The sequence below is a fragment of the Kwoniella botswanensis genome, chromosome 1 (assembly GCF_036426115.1).
Source record: "Kwoniella botswanensis chromosome 1, complete sequence".
Classification (NCBI taxonomy): Eukaryota; Fungi; Basidiomycota; class Tremellomycetes; order Tremellales; family Cryptococcaceae; genus Kwoniella; species Kwoniella botswanensis.
In genome coordinates, this window is record NC_088599.1 from 4503721 (window position 1) to 4521006 (window position 17286).

The following is a 17286-nucleotide window of genomic DNA, read 5'->3' on the forward strand; positions in this document are numbered from 1 at the left end:
CGGTTCCCTCTTATCGGTTCGTTCAGGTCTTATTCTAGCCAGTAAGAGAGGACAGAGAGCTCTCGATATGAGCGAGGCTATAGTCAACACGATGATCAACTAGAATAAAAAGATATTTTTAGCTCAAGCCAAGGAGGTGAGTGATGGGGCGTATCATTTCACCTACCTTCACGCTCACGTCATTTGACACCGTCGATAAGATGATTATCGCTCGTATGGCGTCGAAAGTGTCCAGCATGGGTATATGTATAAGCTGAATAAGGTTTGACACTACTGTACACTTCCCTGTAGGTTTTTCATTACGTCGGGCCGTTAAAATCGGTGGTCGGTACGAAGATAGATAAGCCTTGCTGAGATGCGTCGCGTATCTATATCAGTATCAGCATTGATACGACCATCCAATTCATTACGACGAATCAGAATACGAGTGAATCAATCGGAAAATCAAGCACGCACACGAGACCCATATGGGTCAACTAGAAAATAAAGTTGCGGCCTCTCATTTAAACCACACTAAGAAGCGTTATTCACACTCAATTGAAAAGAACATCAGGCACTCAGATTAGCGTTGTTGGAATCCTGTGATCTTACTCACTCGTACGAGTATATCCGAACAAGGTGCTCGGCAGGCCGTACTTTACCGTACTTTGGATCGGCGAATGAGTTGATCTGTGAGTAACGAGCAGGTGTGTTCGCGTGGTCCTCTTACATTTACCCGGTGCAGGAAGCAGTAGAATCCACGAGTCCAAGGTATAGCCGATATTTTCCTCATTGCATTTGCTATGTACTAGACCTCCGATAAGTGCTGAACTTTCCGACAATTCAAAAGGTATGTACTGCATGTACTTGATCTAGTACTTCTGGGCGCTACTGTTGATTCCTCTATGACGACAGCACAGTACTTCGCCTATCAGGACAAAGTCGGGGGAGAGAAAATCAAAGATAAGGAAAGCATTGATTCACTAAGCTAGCCGAAAAATGCACCAACGGCATCGAGTCGCCGAGAATACATATAAGAAAGTCTTAAAGTGTAATCTAATTCGTTCTCGTAACCTGTATCATGTGCTCCTGGAAATACCTATAGATAAGCAAGCATCGATGGGTGTCATCATGAGGTTAATGACGAGCATGCGAACGAGTGAAACTCCTGATTGGGGTTGGTTGAGATCCCACTTTATCTCCTCTGATAAGCACGCAGTACTAAGTGACCAAAAAGACCGAGTTTAAGATGGTCCTCCCTCGCTTATTTGGATAATGTCGAAGAGCTTGTGTATAGCCAATCTACATACAGTAAATGACTGTGAGGAGATGTAACACATCATGTTGATCATTATATTCATATTGTATAAAATCATTGGAAATCATCCGTCTTATCATATAAGCATGATGAATCCTAGTCCCAATCCCAGCAAAAGACTTCCCATCCAGCTCGTACCACCCATCACCATAGATCCAGCACCACTGCTAGTGTTACTACTGCTAGTATTACTACTTGTCGTATTCTCCACACCTTTCGCATCTGCTTTACCACTACTCAAGCTGTTAGCAGTCAACCAGGGCGGTACACTGTCAATCTCTGGATTATACGTATTGGGTTGGGTGGTATTATCGTCACCTGCCCAACACCACGTATCGAAACAACTTTGACATTCTGCCGTACGGTTTGACGAAGTATATTCGAAAGATCGGTCGGTTAGAGCACAAGCAAGGCATTTGGGCCATGTCTCCACCGTTCCATTCAAGGTGAATGAACGCATACCGTTGTAGAGTACTTCACGAGCTTGTTCGTCAGAGTACTCAAGTTGATACTATACCCAATCAAGTTATGAGTCAGCATTGACCCATCCGTCAAACAAAATTTGTTGGATGAGCGCAAGAAAGAAGAGATGATACTCACAGTAGAAGTGTTGGCTGCCGAACTCCAAGGATAACTGGGCACATAGATTATCAAGGGAGTAGTCGTATCATTACATCCGAAGAAAGTTGGCCTGGTGTTATATCCACCATTGATAAATCCATTCTCGGATGGTACTTCAGGCATCCTAATTTGAGTACCTGTATTCTCAGCGAGAACTTTCGCTCGCTCGAAAGTCGTTCTGAGAGCAGTACCGTTTGGCCAGATGTATGGTGAGTCGTACGATGAGTCGAAAGCGATGATGGCGTCGACCTCACGGAAGGGGATGAGAAGGGGTTCGATAGGGATATTCTGGTTTGTTTCGCCTGCATCGACTAACGTGATGTATTCGAATGATGAGATCTATGTAACACATACACTGTCAATACTATGTACAGTGAGATATTGGATTGAACCATGTGCGAATTTTGGGCAGATTCGGATATAGTGAGGGATGGGAATATGATGCTCACTGGGTTTCCACCTGGATTATAATTAGCGAAAGAATTGGGTACTCTTGAAATATCATATTGGTCTTCTCCTAGATCTTGCAGGAACCCTTCAATGAGGTTGGTCACCAGACCAGAGTCGGAATTATTGAGAGTGAGTAGAGCGCTATTAAACAGCGTAGCTGAAGTTCCCATCACGTAACTGCACAAGATGACAGCGAACATATTAGCTATATGCCCGTTTAGCTGCGCAATGATTGGAAGGCAGATCATGTCGATCGTCATATGGGGAGTAGGATTACACGGTGACTCACGACAGCTGATCAAATCCTTTATAGCAAGTTCCATTTGTTTCCCCATTATTCAATTCACTCCCCAGATATTCCAGATTTGTGAATGCTCCAATGGACTTGACGGTACTTCCAAAAGCCCATGAACCGAATTCGAATGGGTTAAATTCCCATACCGTCGCATTTTCAGCAACAACCAATTCACCTTGTTCTCTCTCTGCTGCAATGATGATTGGCATAGGCAATGACCCATTACCCAATTTCTCCACTACCGATGGAAGCGATGAGAGGGTGAGATTGGGTTTATTGGTTAATTGATATTCAGTCGGTAAGACGTGTGAACCGATTGCCAAACCCCATAGATCGGTAAGTTGGACGGGGAAACCTGCATCTGATTTTGCATTTACTTCAGATGCCAGAGTCGTGTAGAATGATAGTTTGCCGTCTGAAGGGAAGATCAGATTGGAATCTAGGTTCCATAGCTGATGGAATAAGGAGGGATTAGCATGCGAATATGAGGTAGTGATAGCGGACAGTGTATGTATGTATGTATGATATCTGATGTGATTGTTCGACAAGAGAACTGTTAGACATTGCTCACATTGTTCAACAAGTTGATTGGTAATTCACCACCATTCGCCATGAAACTACCCGTTGCCCAACTCCCACCACTCAATCCAGCCCAATAAGTCACTCCGTCCAGCCATCCTCCCGTTCCACTCGCAGCAGCTTCAGACGATTCATTCATCATACCCATTATACCTCCTAGGCCAGTCAACATTGCCCTGTAACCCCCACCAGCCAAAGCTACACCAATCGTAGGCGTTCTGGGAGGGTTGGTTATCCCCTGATTGGAAGCCATGGTGTTTATAGTTGGACCAGTGACTTTCTGTCTATTGGCGACAAAGTCCTTCTCCCCCTGGGATAACCCTTCTGTAGCATTTCTGATCCATGTCCATCCCGTTGGACAATCTACTTTGTACGGCGCATAGGATTTATCACTTATATCCCTCAAGGCGAGTTCTTGTGAGGGAGAATATGGTGGAGGATGCGGAGATGCGAGGATGTATGGTAAAGCCAAGAGAGCAAAGATGGCGGACGTCGCCATGTTGAGTGGTACTTGACTATTGAGGACAGAGGCTAGCGTCGGTGATCCGAATGGAGATGTCAAGCAAGCCAGTCAAGTAAGCAAGTATAGATATAAGTGAGGAAAGAAATGGATGGATGAAGACGATTGTCCGATTTTATAAGTACGATTTTCAGATCTATAGCATGGATGAGAATGAGAAGAAGTATGCATACACAGCAACGATCGCCAAAATGGAGAGTCATCGAAGACAGACGATGATACCAACGAATGTCGAATCGGGGGGGAAATGCTGAAAGATTCAAAATTAATTTCCGATGCTGCGTTTGTCTGAGACCGGGCCCCGATCAATCAGGCTACGTCGTCATTCTCATTCTCTCTCGCTTGGCATGTACGAGTACATGTACACAAGTGTACGGCCATGCTGTACTGAGGTCATCCATACCTGTCCAGATACAGGGCAACAACGATCCGCGCGATCCGATACAAGACTTAGCGATACGAGTGTGGTGATCTCGGCGATGAGGCTCTGGGGTAGTATGTCGTCTGACCAACATTCCACATTCCCATTCCGGTGACGCACAGACCATCTAAACCAAATCAAAACAAGCATAGTTGCCGCATCATGCCGAATAATGTCTGATGACGACACAACTTTTGCCATAGAAAGGTACACAGCCACCGCCCGATAGGATAAAATCACGTGATTGGATCGATTGGGTGGAGGTGGTCCACTCGAATCGCAACCTTGTATTGGGGTATGAGTGCGTACTAACATATTATTCTTATACCATACATATATCAGATCTCATTTCAAGCTACCATCCTCTTGTTCACTTTCCTTTCCTTTCCTCAGCCCATCCTATCTTATCACCTTTCCGTTCTACATGCCGTAGGTTGCTGGTAGAGTGCACCAAGGAAAAATCGACACTCCTTATATCGAACTCAAACCAAACACCTTCGCCCACATCATACAGCTATACAAGCACCGTTCGCCACCCTCCATAACATTTCAATATGGCCAAAAGAGCCAAGCTCCCCAAGCCACCTTACCCTCTCCCTTCGAAGCTCCAATACAAGCTGAAAAAGAAGCGATCTATCCCTTCAGCCCAGTCTAATCCCGAGTCCTCCCAATCTCATAAACGAAGGAGACTCTCTACCAGCCAGGATGTTCATACCATGATCAATCCTGCCTTAGAAGAAGAACTCTGTAATGGCTTTTCTACAATTACCGATACATCCCCCCTGTTGCTCGCTACACCCACTCCGCCTCCTAGAGGACCTCCAGCAGCGACCCGCATCCCAGCCGAGACTTTCGAATTGATCTTCTATCATCTGAAAGATATCATCATGACACTCCCTTTGCCGGATCTACCTATTCGAGCCAAAACCCCTACGACGTACAATGAAGGTATCGATAATCAACGATTGACCAACGAAGAGGTGATGACATACAAGAGGTTTTTGGTGAAGAAACAATTGAACGACCTGGGAAAAGTTTGTAGGAACTGGAGAGATAGAGTAAAAGATGTTAGGAATGGTAATGAGGTCATTATCATCGGAGAGAACGATGGACATGTGAGTATCAATATCTCTTTCTCCCGTCATGAAAACAAAGTATCTAGCTGATAAGATCTCTCCCTGCATTGTAGAGAGCTTTCACAAGACCTTCAGCATGGTTCCCTCTTGATCTCACCAGACCACTCGACCTCACTGTTCAAGTGACTTTACAGACTTTCATCAAAATTATCAACTCTCTCACCCAGCTTTACCCTACCGTCAGGATTGATAAACTCACCATCCTCCATTCGTTCAGACCCGAAGGTAAACCCGACGAGCTCTGCAATCCACCCCAAGAGGAAGGAGATCCATCAAGCGTATCTGAAGATAAAATTGACAGATTGTTATCAAAGATCAAACCCCGATCGGTCCATGTAGAATGGTACGCTGGTGAAGATATCTTGACTAAGAACTGTATCAACTCCATTGCCAAGACTTTGAAACGAAATCATATGGATCCTGAGGTCTTAGAAGAGAGATTGAACGGAATGAAGGTAAAGACAGGAAATTACAATCTACCTCGCGATTGGGACATCAAAAATGATTTATCGAAGGTCATGACCAATAGGATGTTGATTGTTTGGAGGCAATGTATGATTGATTTTGCGTTAAGAGCAAATCATATGATGATTCTACAAGAGGTGAGTGATATCCTTTGCGATCGAAAGGAACGGTACTGACCTTTTTGTTTTCGATTTACTCATAGTTACGAGAATCAGCCAATTTCGGAGTCATTGATAATTTCGATTATCACTTTGTCAGTGTACCTTTACGTACCATCAAGAAGTCACATCCCCTCCCTGTCCCCTACGACTCGCCTATCCCGCCAATGGGATCATTACGATCAATCGATAACATCCTCCTGTGGGACCTGAGATGGAGAGATCCGAAATGGATGAGAAGGAGAAACAAAGCTGTCGCAGCGGAGAGGGGCGAGACGTACAATTGGAGGGATAACGTTCCCTCACCACCGATCGAATGGACTGTATGGGGATCATTTGATATGTGGAAACAACAAAAGGATCGAAGACAATTCAAAGGTGAAGGAAAAGACATACCTTGGAAAGGTAAAACCAGAGAGATCGACGAGACTCTAGCCCAATTCTTCATGGAACGATCGAAGAAATGGATCAAGCCTTATGATTGGATATATAAGAGTGAAAAAGAGAATTTTGAAGATATGATTCGATTTGTGGTCGAAAGGAATCATAAGGTTAAGAAACCACCTAAATCATTTAACAATAACGCCTTTCTTTTGGCTTTACGGAAAGAAGGAAAGATCTTAAATGAGGATGTGATCAAAGCGAGAATATTAGAAGTTAGGATGAAAGGAAAGGAAGAAAAACTCAGAAACATCGATGAAGAGATGTTCATGATGAATCGACCTGAATCGAATCAGTTGCAGTATAACGAATTATATATTAGAGAATGGTTGAAATTGCAGACGGAACAAGAGAAGAAGTTGCTGGTAGAGAAATTAAGGAGGAAATATAAATCGAAGGGGTTGTATACCAGAATGAATTGGCCACTTTACCATCCTAACCAACCAGGAGTGAGATTCTGTGTGGAACCGAGAATCATTTAGATCAGAGTGATGAAGAAGGGTTTAGAACACGGGAGTTGGTCATGTCGTGTGATTATGGTATATTGTAGGGGTACCCAGTTTCTGTCTGCTCTCCATACTTTCCCTGCTTCGCTTTACTTCGCTTTACTTTATAAAGTGGCTTGCGACACTCTCCTGCTTCTAACCTTGCCTTTCTATCGAGTTTTCTATATTTGATCTTCAATAATCATCTTTCGCTTTCGAAAACTGTTGTAATTTCTTGTCTTTGTCTCGTGTCTTCCAGTGTCCGTGCCATAGTCCATTTGATAATTTATGTGCTTTGAACCCCTAGTTTAGTGTCATGTTCATTGTCTGTGGAATATGTATTGTGTGTAAGTCAATCATGCGTATTCGTACACGGTCTACTTGGTGTCTCATTGAATTCGATCTTATCAAAGGAGAGAAAACCAACATGCTTCTTTTCATCAGTAGATTTTCAATCTTTCTATGTGCTTTGAGTCGAGTCGAGTTCAGCACAGATCAATAAAGATGAATCATGATGGATCAGATACACACCTGAAACTTCCCAATTATTGACGCATGAAATCGATTCACCAGAGATAATCAACCATCTGACGGGAAAATGACTGATCAACATCCTTCCTCTACTCACCCTTACTCATCCGAAGAGAACGACGGTCAAAATCAACGCGATTCCCATCTTAAACCTCATCCGGTAAAATGGAAAGATCTCCTACTCATGGAGCCCGAACAATCCCTGAACGGACGTACGATTCACGCAGGTGATTCGTATACCTTCCCAGCTCCTTCACTAATCCGCAGCTCATTCACTTCTCCCCACATACATTTATGTTCATTCCGTACCAAACCTGGTCCAGGTGAGCAACATGGATTTGTAAGGCATATATGGTGGTTCTCATATCATCCTGATGGAGTTGATAGACCAGGTGAGATCCAGTGTTTCTTAGACATCATACCCCTCGAGCCTTTAGGTGATTTGAAAGGATGTAGGGATAATATGGTTGATGTAATACATCCAGAAGGAGTATTAGGTCTGATGATGGATAAGATCGAAGGTGTAAAGGAAGGATTAGAAGAGGAAATACCTTCTTTGATAGACCAAGATCGAATGTACTCGTATATTGGTCAGAAGAAAGCAGAAATATTTGATGTACATCAATACGAATGGACGAGATATACGTCTGCATCGGATCGTCTTATTCCTGGCGCTGGTTTGTACAGATTCGTAAGGTTTGAGGGAAAGGAGGTTGAGAAGATAGATATATCAGGGATGACAAGGTCATGTTGGTCACGATGCACTGTCATTTCAGCCGTTGAGTGCCCTTATCTTATCCTTATCAGCCTCAGTTTGCACCCAAGTAATAACACGTCATGTCGCCGATCGCCTCGTAGCTTGGATTTTGCCATTTCCATTTACTCGTAACGATCAACTAGCACTATCAACTTACCATCCCATCGAAATGTCCAAACTCACCTTATCGCACTTCTTACGTCCCCTGCGTCCACTCACTCAGCCCGGTCGAAGGGCATATGCAACCTCCAAACCATCGGCATCGGCATCTCTCAACATCCCCTCCACTCAAGGTGGTCCACAAGCACCTCTGGAATATTGTTCCTCGTTAGTCCAGAGGTTAGACCCCGAAGCGTGGCTATGTAGTTATTTCTGGCCTAGGAGGGAGAGGAGCTGGTACCTTGCATACAGAGCTTTCAATGTGGGTTTTTCGTGATCAACTCGAAATCGTCAACTCAATCTAGCATGTTCTTATGAGGGACCATATCATCTCGATGTATCTCTTGATATAATCATATAGCCAACTAACACATCTCATGATAATCATAGCTAGAACTCCACCTAATCTCCACTACCGTCACCCAACCTGCACTCGCTGCTATCCGATTCCAATTCTGGCGAGATGCCCTCAAAATCATCTTCTCGACTAATTCTGAGACCGCATTGAAAGTACCTCAACATCCCGTTGCGCTGTTGCTGGCTGACTTGAAGAGGAATAGACCGGTGCAGAGGTATTATCTCAGTCAGATGATAGAGACTAGGGTGAGTCAGCCGGGCATATCCTATCTTATGAAATAGAGAAGACAGCGGATAATAGTCCTTTAAGGGGTGGTGTGAAGACATCTTCGACTGACATGTCATGTCCACCGTCCTGTACAGGCCAAAATCCTCTCTCTCCCACCGTCCTCACCAACCCTCGAATCTCATCTCTCCACCCACACACCCCTCTCCACCTCCCTCTTGCTAGGTCCCTTACCGATCCTGCTCCCTCCAGCCGATCCAGCATCTTCACACATATCTCATACCCTCTCTCACCTCTCTACCTTACTTACAACAGTCTCACTACTTCGTAATTTACCTGTTTTAGTCTCGTCGAAGAGACAGATAAATTTCCCATCGGACATATGTGAGAAACATAATATAGTAGAAGAAGAAGTGCTACGTAAAGGAGCTGAAGCCCGGGGATTTAGGGACGCGGCATTGGAGATAGGTACAAGGGGGATGGACGAGCTGATAACTGCCAGAAGGGATTTGAAAGATACAGGAGGGAAGGTGAAGCCAGACAGGGCGATGCCGATTTTCTTGTCTGCCGTGAGTAACTTATACCATATGCCCCAAGCCTCACTTGCCAGTAGATTCTTTGGTCTATTGATCCGTCAGTCTGTTGGTCCGGTACTGATACCACCATGGTGTTCATCATTTATAGGTACCAGCGGAAAATTATTTACAACGCTTGGAAAACCTGGATTTCGATGTGTTCCATCCTGATTTACAGAAACATGATTGGAAGTTGGCACCGAAGATATGGTGGAGATTCCAAAGTGGGAAATTATGAAGATGAACTAAGTGGTAGACCAGTCAAATGTCATATATGGTCTCTAAACATGTCATATCATATCGATGTTATATCATAATATAATATGCATTCTCATTATACATAATCATGACCCAATCGTCATTTTCTCTTGAGATGACGTTTTTCGTCTACATACGGATACGAAATGCTGATCTAAGAGGGTAGAATCATTAACAAATTCTAGAACCTCATCCCTTTCTGATAATCTTCGACTACCATGTTCTTTTTCCTTCACTCTCATCGATCCCGAAATTCATCCTTTCCCTCACCCAACCAAGCCAATATGAAATCTAAAATCACCATCACTGCTTCTGCTCTTCTTCGCAACGTTCGAATCCAGTTTCATATTCCACACATCTTCCCTCGTTACCACAAACCCACAAACCTCTTCTTGTCCCGACTTATCGCTTAGGTGGTTTCTTATTGACTTCCTCAGGTTTTACAGGATGTAACATGACTTTGGTAATGTTTGAACCTTGAGGTGGCACTCCTCCGTGTCCTTTTGACCAATCGTAGGAGAGGGCGCTAAGTCATGCACAAAGGGATCAGCTCGGTGACGAGAAGGAGGTAGGTGATGGTAGTGTGGACTCACTAAGCTATTATCTCATGTGTGTGGTTGAACGAGGTAGCTACGATCGGCGTACCGAATTGAGGGGGTCGGGCATCGGTATCTCCGTTATTGAGATCTTTACATGAGAAGGCTATCAGACATATGATCAGGAGTGTTAGCATTTCTCTACAATTAACCTCAAGAAACGACGTATTGAATGACCATGCTCTTTCGGTGATCGGAGTCATGGCATTGTCCCTATTTTGATAGCTGTGAAATTACTTCAATTACTCACTCTTCAACTTTGTCCTAGCTACACCATCCCAGAAAGTCAAACTGCCATCACTCCCACCGGTACAGAAAGTATATTGAGTCTTATGGAAAGTTATCGTGTTGATCGCAAAAACATGCTGTGAGCCCACTACGGCTGGTGAACCTGGTAAAGATCCATTGGGTATATCATATCGATGACACTTGAATGAATAGTTTTTCCTGTTCAGTCATATCTAAATCAGCTATCGGCTCGGTCGGAAGTAGTCTTTGAAAATGTAGCTAAGGGGGGAGCTGATACTCACTTGTCATCTCCCCCTGGATATCTGCGAATCAGACAGGAGTCAATCAGTTATTCGTTCCCAAAATGTCAAAGGACAGGGACAGGCAACTCACTGGATAGCTACTCTGCCTTCTACACTTCCTATAGCATAGGCGTCCCCTGTAGGGAAACATTTAACTACTCTGGTTTGCCATTTCAAGGGAGATTCGATTGTCTGAAATCATTCACATTGACTGTATTAGCTGACATTCGTTTTCCCACATCAGTAAGGGGTTGAAAGACTTAAACCAGCTCACTTTGTAGATAGTGGTAGGATTCGAAAGGTTTATAACGTGGATCTGCCTATCTCCTGTAGCTACGACCTGTATTTCATACCGGATAATCAGCTAAAGGTACTACAAGAGAGCATTGACACCGAAAGCTGAAGATACCAATAAAGAGACGGCGACATCCATCGAATAAGCTCTATCTGTAAGGTCCAACGTAGCTATAGGATTTGCGGATCTCAGATCCCAGTACTACAAACACCATCTCTGTAAGCTACATCGCATTCCTCAGACGTGAGAGGTGGATTGATAGCTCACCTTCAGCTTCTTATCCCATCCTGCGGTGATCAACACCGGCCCACTACCAGGTACTTCCGCATATTCAATACATTTTATAGGAGCGTCGTGCTGTGCTACCTGCTGAGCTTGTTGAGTCTGGATATTGTACATCTGAGCGGTGTTATCGCATCCTGATGAGAAAAGAAATTGACCGTCCTGGAGGTGTAAATATACATATCAGTGGCAAATTCAGACCACCAGGGAATTCATATTAACAGGAAAAGGAGTGAAGAGCATCGACTGAATAGCTGGAAAATTGAACGAGGGACTATGAAGTCTCACCTTTGACCAAGTCAGATCCAATACAGGAGCTTGATGTGAGTACATCGCCTTTCCCTGTGATTGACCCTGCGAATTTACATCGTATAGTCGCACCTGAATGACAGATATGGTTAGCAGATCTACCAAAAAGGAGTTACTGACAATCAACTCACATTATTATCCCAACTAGCAACAGCCAATATATCAGCTGTCGGACTGAAAGCCAGAGCTGATACTGAGTCTGGAGGTGGACTTGTGAGCTCGATGTCCTTTGCAGGGGCTCGGAAGGCTGAGCTGAGCATCTTGCAAGGAGTTGAGGAAGGGTTGAAGGGGAAGAGGAAGTGAAGGATATATGGCTGATATCGCGTTGAGATGCGCTCGTTCCAGAAAAGTCAGACTGCCTGGTGTTCTGTGATGCCTGTGGAACTGATTTGGGTATCGGGTGATGATATGATGAAGATGAAGGATTGGATGAGGGACAGTGAGGTGGTAAAAGGTAAATTATAGTAGGTTGTTGAGCGTGTCTGATGGTGATGTTCTTTTGGTGGTCAATCCGAGACGCCAACCGTGGGAAAGTGAGAATTTCATTAGTTATCATCCTCGTAAATTTCCAGAAAACCATCCATCTCGCTCTACATTCCTCCTTCTCACTCACCGATCTAAGTGGTATCTCATCGTAGCATAGACAGAACAATGGCATCCCTCACCGAGCTATTCCAGTTTCTCGACCAGCCGAATCCGTCGGTCCGACACCTGGCTTTACAGAACCTCGTCGGACATACGCCCAAAGCTTCGGCTGAAAGACACATCTTCATCCCTTCTTCGTTCGCTGGAACAGGAGCAAGTGCCAGTAATGGTGGTGGATTACTACCCAACAAGAGAAAAGAAGGTCAAGAGAGTGATGAAGTCAAAATCAAAGCTTTGAAGGACCTGGCGAATCTATGTAAAGATCAAGCTGTCAGTCTGCCCGTCTTCTCCATCATGTATGAGTAGCTCAGATGCTCATGTTATTGATCATATGAGGGCAGGCTATCGCTCATGATGCTCTATCTGCTTTGATCAACCTATCTGATACACTCGCTGTTGCCAGACATCTGGTAGACAAGGAATTTCTGGTCTGGCTCGTATCCTACACAGCTGTATGTGTCTTCTTTCCGTCCACCGGACTCAGTATTAGTGAATCGTTGCTTACAGAGATTTACTTTAGAATACGACATCTCCCCTATCTCCCTTAACATCCATGCTCTTATCCAATCTTACTTCTCATCCGTCTCTGATAACATCTCTAACCAACCTTACCATCCCCCTGGTCCCATTACCCAAATCAAAACATTATCCTCCATACTTCCTTCCCGCATCAGCCTCATCTTCATCAACCACTCATCCAGATTATCGAGATCCGTCCATCCTACCTCCGAACCAAGAAGTCGAGCAGGGTGACGAAATCGAGATCGACGCTGTAAGGGCTTTAGTCCAGGCGTTTGAAGATGGTGCAAGTGAAGGTGTGAAAGAGGGTAAAAGTGGAAGCAAGCGTAAAGGAGAATGCCATTTCTTAGCATCGGTTTTCGCAAATATATCAATGGCACCTTCGACTCGACCATTACTTCTTACTCCACGACCACCTTTCCCACGACCTTCATCTGCTGAACCCTCGGAAGAGGATGAACCGCTGTTATCGAAGATTGTAGTGTATACTGAACATCCAGATACGATCAGACGAGGTGGTGCGTTGGGATGTATAAAGAACTGTGCGATGGATAGAGGTAGTATGGGATGGCTATTGGCTTCTGAGCGTGAGTGATGGGATATAAAGATGGCAGACTGATGTACTGATGGAAGTTTAAGCTGATTCAATTTTGCTCCATCATAGATGATCGTGTTAAACTTCCTTCAGATCCTACGAGAAAAGTAAAAGGTGTAGATGTACTGCCATACGTCCTTGCACCTCTGATGGGTCCAGAGGAATATGATATCGACGTGAGCTCAATTAATCCTGACCGTTTCGGACGTGAACAGACAGGCTGATATCTTTGCGGTTTTAGGAAATGGAAACCTTGCCACCAACATTACAATTCTTACCACCCGAGAAAGAGAGGGAGAAAGATACCGTATTGAGGATGATGTGTATTGAAATCCTCCTTTTGTTATCGACGAGTACGTAGTATTCTCCCCAAGAATCAACGAATAATGATAGCTGATCTTGGTGATGTAGCATTCACCGGTCGGGAAGCCCTACGGACTAGGGGGGCTTACTATGTGATTAGGGAGTTGCATAAAGTGGAAAAAGATCAGCAGGTGAGTCTGACCTGTTTGTCAACCCCGACGTCCGAAGTAGTAAACTGATATCCGAGAATGATATAGATCGTCGATTCAATCGAACGTTTGGTGAATCTTCTTCAGAGGGATGAAGGAAATGATACGAAAGATGATCACGTACAGGAATTGGTCAAAGGTCAAAAAGTGGAAGTAGCTCAGGATGATGAGTTAGATGTAGTGGAGGTATAAGCGTGAAGGGCAGCATTGGCATATAGACTGTCTGGATTCTTGTACCAGGGAGGCACTTTATGCATCGCGTCTTGCAACGGTCTTTATAGATGTCAGACTGTGTTCTCAATGAGGGTTGTTTAACCTTGGAAAGGAGACCTACCTGTTTTGGCTGCTCAGTGCTTAGTCATGCACTGAAGGATGTAGGATGCTCGGTGTTGCCGCCTTCTCCTGAGAACCACATGATGCCAGCCAAGGACATCTGCGCAGCCTTATATGCCTAAGAGGGCCAGAAAAGTTCGATGTTGATGATCTTCGAAGGTCGTGGCTCAACAGAATGAGAGGCATTAATACAATATAGATACATAGATACTACAGAAATATTAAATAGTCGAGATATTGATCGTCAAATAATGAATGGATGACAATCATGTAGATACTAAAGATGCTCTATCTTCACCCTCTCCTGCCACATTACACTCAACTGCTCTGCTACGTGATATACCCGCACAACATATCTCTTCCAAGCCTACAGAAATCCAAGCCAATGGCCGTACTCAGAAGTCAAGACCTATCCTCTCCATGAAACCTTTAGCGATCTCCTCGAATCCTCCTTTCTTCAAACCCGAAGCCTCATCATCCTTCCAATTATTCGTTCCTTCCTTTCCATCCTTATATCTTGAGTCTACTAAGCCTTTGTTTTCCAGCCAATCAGGTACACCTAGAACAGGTTTGTACTCCGGTGGTGTGGAATCATTACTGGTCCCATCCCAGCAGAAATCATCGAAACACTTCTTACACTCATCCGTCCTGTTCTGGGAGGTATAAGCGAAAGCACGATCGGTTAATGCACAAGAGAGACATTTGGGCCAAGTAGGCACAGTGGAGTTGAGTGTAAGCGATCGCATACCGTTCAACATCGTCTGCTTAGCGGCGTGAAGGTCAAAATCCAGTTGAAACTACACTCATTTGGATCAGCGATTTATCGAATGGTACACTCAGTTGGCTCAGCACTTACTGTGGATTTGTTTGAATAGTATGTCCAAGGGAATTGAGGGATGTATACGATCAAAGGGGTAGTCGTGTTCTCACAACCAAAGAAAGTCGGTCGAGTATTCAAGCCGCCATTGATGAATCCGTTTGCTGTAGGTACTTTTGGCATCTTGATCCTCGTATCGTCCCTTTCATCCAGTATGACAGCACGTTCAGACGTGGTGTGAATTGAACTTCCATTGGGCCAGCTGGTCTCGGTTTGTCTAGACGCATCGAAGGTGATAATAGCATCGAGATTCCTCTCAGGGACTAGTAGTGGTTCAAGAGGGATATTCTGGTCCGTTTCGCCTGCATCAACCAGAGTAAGGAGGTCGAAGTCTTTGAGCTAGAGATGTATGGGTCGACACAACGACTCTCACATACGTCTTGCCTATCTCTAACAAGGTGCAGTGCATCGCTTACCGGATTTTCTTCAACATCCCACCCTTTGAACGTGTTGGGTATTCTCGCCACATCGAAATTATCTTCTCCGATCTCATGTAAGATCCCTTTCAAAGCTGTTACAATGATATTGTCCGAGTTGGTACCGTTCAATTCCAGGAGAAGACCATTGAACAAAGTGGCAGAAGTGCCCATTATGAATCTGCCAATATCGACGATCGTGATCAGCTACCGGATATTTTAGATAGTCTGCGGACTGGAGGTTGACATACGCAAGTCTGTCCAAGCCTTTCCAGCACTGGCCTTTAGCCTGAGCATTGTCCAGAGTCGTCCCTAAATATTCCACAGGAGTGAATCCTCCTGGTGTCTTCCTCTTCGAACCGAAAGCCCATGAACCAAACGAATATGGCGTGGACTCCCATACAGTCGCACTCTGCGCTATCACATATTCACCTTCTTCTCGTCTGTCGACCCAAACGTATATCAGCAACCTCCGTTGTGAGTTATGTGGACGTGAATGATTTTACTCACTGGGAAGCGATGATAATGGGCATGGGTAGTTCACCATCACTCAGCTTCTTCACCTTTTTAGGCAATGACGATATCGTCAAGTCAGCATGCCCTTTCATTCTGTATTCTTCAGGGAGAAGTTGTTCCCCCAGAGCTAATGCCCAGTAATCCGTCAATTGAGCTGGGAAATTCGCTTTTCGCTTTGCGTCCACTTGACGGATCAAATTCGAGTAGAATGAGAGTTTACCATCATCGGGCAATATCAGATTCGATTCGAGGTTCCATACCTAGATGAGCAGTTGTTCAACTGATCAGCCTAACAATCGCATGTATCGATAAAAGTTCTTACTTTCTCGATCATATCCAGCGGTAACATCCCTCCGTTCGAGATCCAGCTCGCTGTCCCCCAGGAACCGCCACTCAACCCGGCCATGTACGTGATAGCATCTGCCCAACCACCCGTGCCAGCTCTGACAGCTTCTTCACTCTGCTTCATTAGACCCATCAAGCCTCCTAAACCGGTACTTTAGTAAATCAGATCAGTAAAGCTGTAACCAGACACTGCCTGAGTCGACGTCAGCCGGAACTCACATCATCGCTCTATATCCACCTCCTGATATCGCATATCCAATGACCGGTGTCTGAGGAGGAGCAGGCATCTGTTGGCTATCCATCATCTTCTTTACAGCTTCCTTGACTACTTTCTCTCGTTTCTTCAGAAATTTTTCTTCCCCTTTCGATAAATGCTACATCCATCCTTAGTTAGCGACATGCTCCTGGAACCATAGTCAAATGGTACAGCTCACGTCTGCGGTCCATAACCATTCTTGATTCTCCGGACAATCGGCTTCATCCGGGGCATAACTCGTATCACCCCCAAAAAAAGATCTTACCAAGTGTCTCCCATGACCTTGGTTCTCCATCAGCCATTGTGCCGAATCCATTGATATATCATGGGGATTATGGAAACCCCATGTCAATGGAAATAGTATAATATGAGGTAAGATAGTCAATGGGCATCTCATGTTTATAATTGGTATCTCTGGTATCGTAAGATAGTACAATGAGTGTGTGAACAAGACAAAATAGATTTGAGTGGCAAATCTGTCGATCAGTGTCTGAAGATTTATATACCAACAGAAGAGTGGACTTCGAAG

General features: G+C 44.5%; 7 protein-coding genes across 7 annotated transcripts; 4 read left to right on the forward strand and 3 right to left on the reverse strand.

The window, feature by feature from the left end:
* Nucleotides 1-1373: 1373 nt before the first annotated feature.
* Nucleotides 1374-3741, reverse strand: L199_001707 (uncharacterized protein; the record flags this gene model as incomplete). Its single annotated transcript, XM_064887460.1, has 5 exons — nt 1374-1808; nt 1898-2257; nt 2368-2545; nt 2658-3115; nt 3235-3741. The coding sequence occupies 5 exons, from the start codon at nt 3739-3741 to the stop codon at nt 1374-1376; spliced, it is 1938 nt and encodes a 645-aa protein (XP_064743532.1).
* A 996-nt stretch (nt 3742-4737) lies between these two features.
* L199_001708 (uncharacterized protein) lies at nt 4738-6865 on the forward strand (the record flags this gene model as incomplete). The annotated part of the gene is made up of 3 exons (XM_064887461.1): nt 4738-5298; nt 5373-5921; nt 5987-6865. The coding sequence occupies 3 exons, from the start codon at nt 4738-4740 to the stop codon at nt 6863-6865; spliced, it is 1989 nt and encodes a 662-aa protein (XP_064743533.1).
* An 828-nt stretch (nt 6866-7693) lies between these two features.
* Nucleotides 7694-8227, forward strand: L199_001709 (uncharacterized protein; the record flags this gene model as incomplete). The annotated part of the gene is made up of 3 exons (XM_064887462.1): nt 7694-7722; nt 7787-8090; nt 8207-8227. The coding sequence occupies 3 exons, from the start codon at nt 7694-7696 to the stop codon at nt 8225-8227; spliced, it is 354 nt and encodes a 117-aa protein (XP_064743534.1).
* Nucleotides 8228-8325: 98 nt separating this feature from the next.
* On the forward strand, nt 8326-9711 carry L199_001710 (uncharacterized protein; the record flags this gene model as incomplete). Its single annotated transcript, XM_064887463.1, has 4 exons — nt 8326-8577; nt 8706-8918; nt 9036-9467; nt 9583-9711. The coding sequence occupies 4 exons, from the start codon at nt 8326-8328 to the stop codon at nt 9709-9711; spliced, it is 1026 nt and encodes a 341-aa protein (XP_064743535.1).
* Nucleotides 9712-10133: 422 nt separating this feature from the next.
* Nucleotides 10134-12003, reverse strand: L199_001711 (uncharacterized protein; the record flags this gene model as incomplete). Its single annotated transcript, XM_064887464.1, has 10 exons — nt 10134-10257; nt 10325-10433; nt 10578-10774; nt 10858-10878; nt 10949-11049; nt 11132-11197; nt 11267-11353; nt 11420-11596; nt 11723-11815; nt 11875-12003. 10 exons carry the CDS (start codon nt 12001-12003, stop codon nt 10134-10136), a joined length of 1104 nt encoding a protein of 367 aa, XP_064743536.1.
* Nucleotides 12004-12394: 391 nt separating this feature from the next.
* Nucleotides 12395-14206, forward strand: L199_001712 (uncharacterized protein; the record flags this gene model as incomplete). The annotated part of the gene is made up of 7 exons (XM_064887465.1): nt 12395-12658; nt 12730-12840; nt 12909-13494; nt 13572-13678; nt 13744-13855; nt 13914-13996; nt 14063-14206. The coding sequence occupies 7 exons, from the start codon at nt 12395-12397 to the stop codon at nt 14204-14206; spliced, it is 1407 nt and encodes a 468-aa protein (XP_064743537.1).
* Nucleotides 14207-14742: 536 nt separating this feature from the next.
* L199_001713 (uncharacterized protein) lies at nt 14743-17154 on the reverse strand (the record flags this gene model as incomplete). The annotated part of the gene is made up of 8 exons (XM_064887466.1): nt 14743-15144; nt 15204-15563; nt 15641-15821; nt 15892-16083; nt 16151-16416; nt 16479-16653; nt 16721-16875; nt 16936-17154. 8 exons carry the CDS (start codon nt 17152-17154, stop codon nt 14743-14745), a joined length of 1950 nt encoding a protein of 649 aa, XP_064743538.1.
* Between the last annotated feature and the right edge of the window lie 132 nt (nt 17155-17286).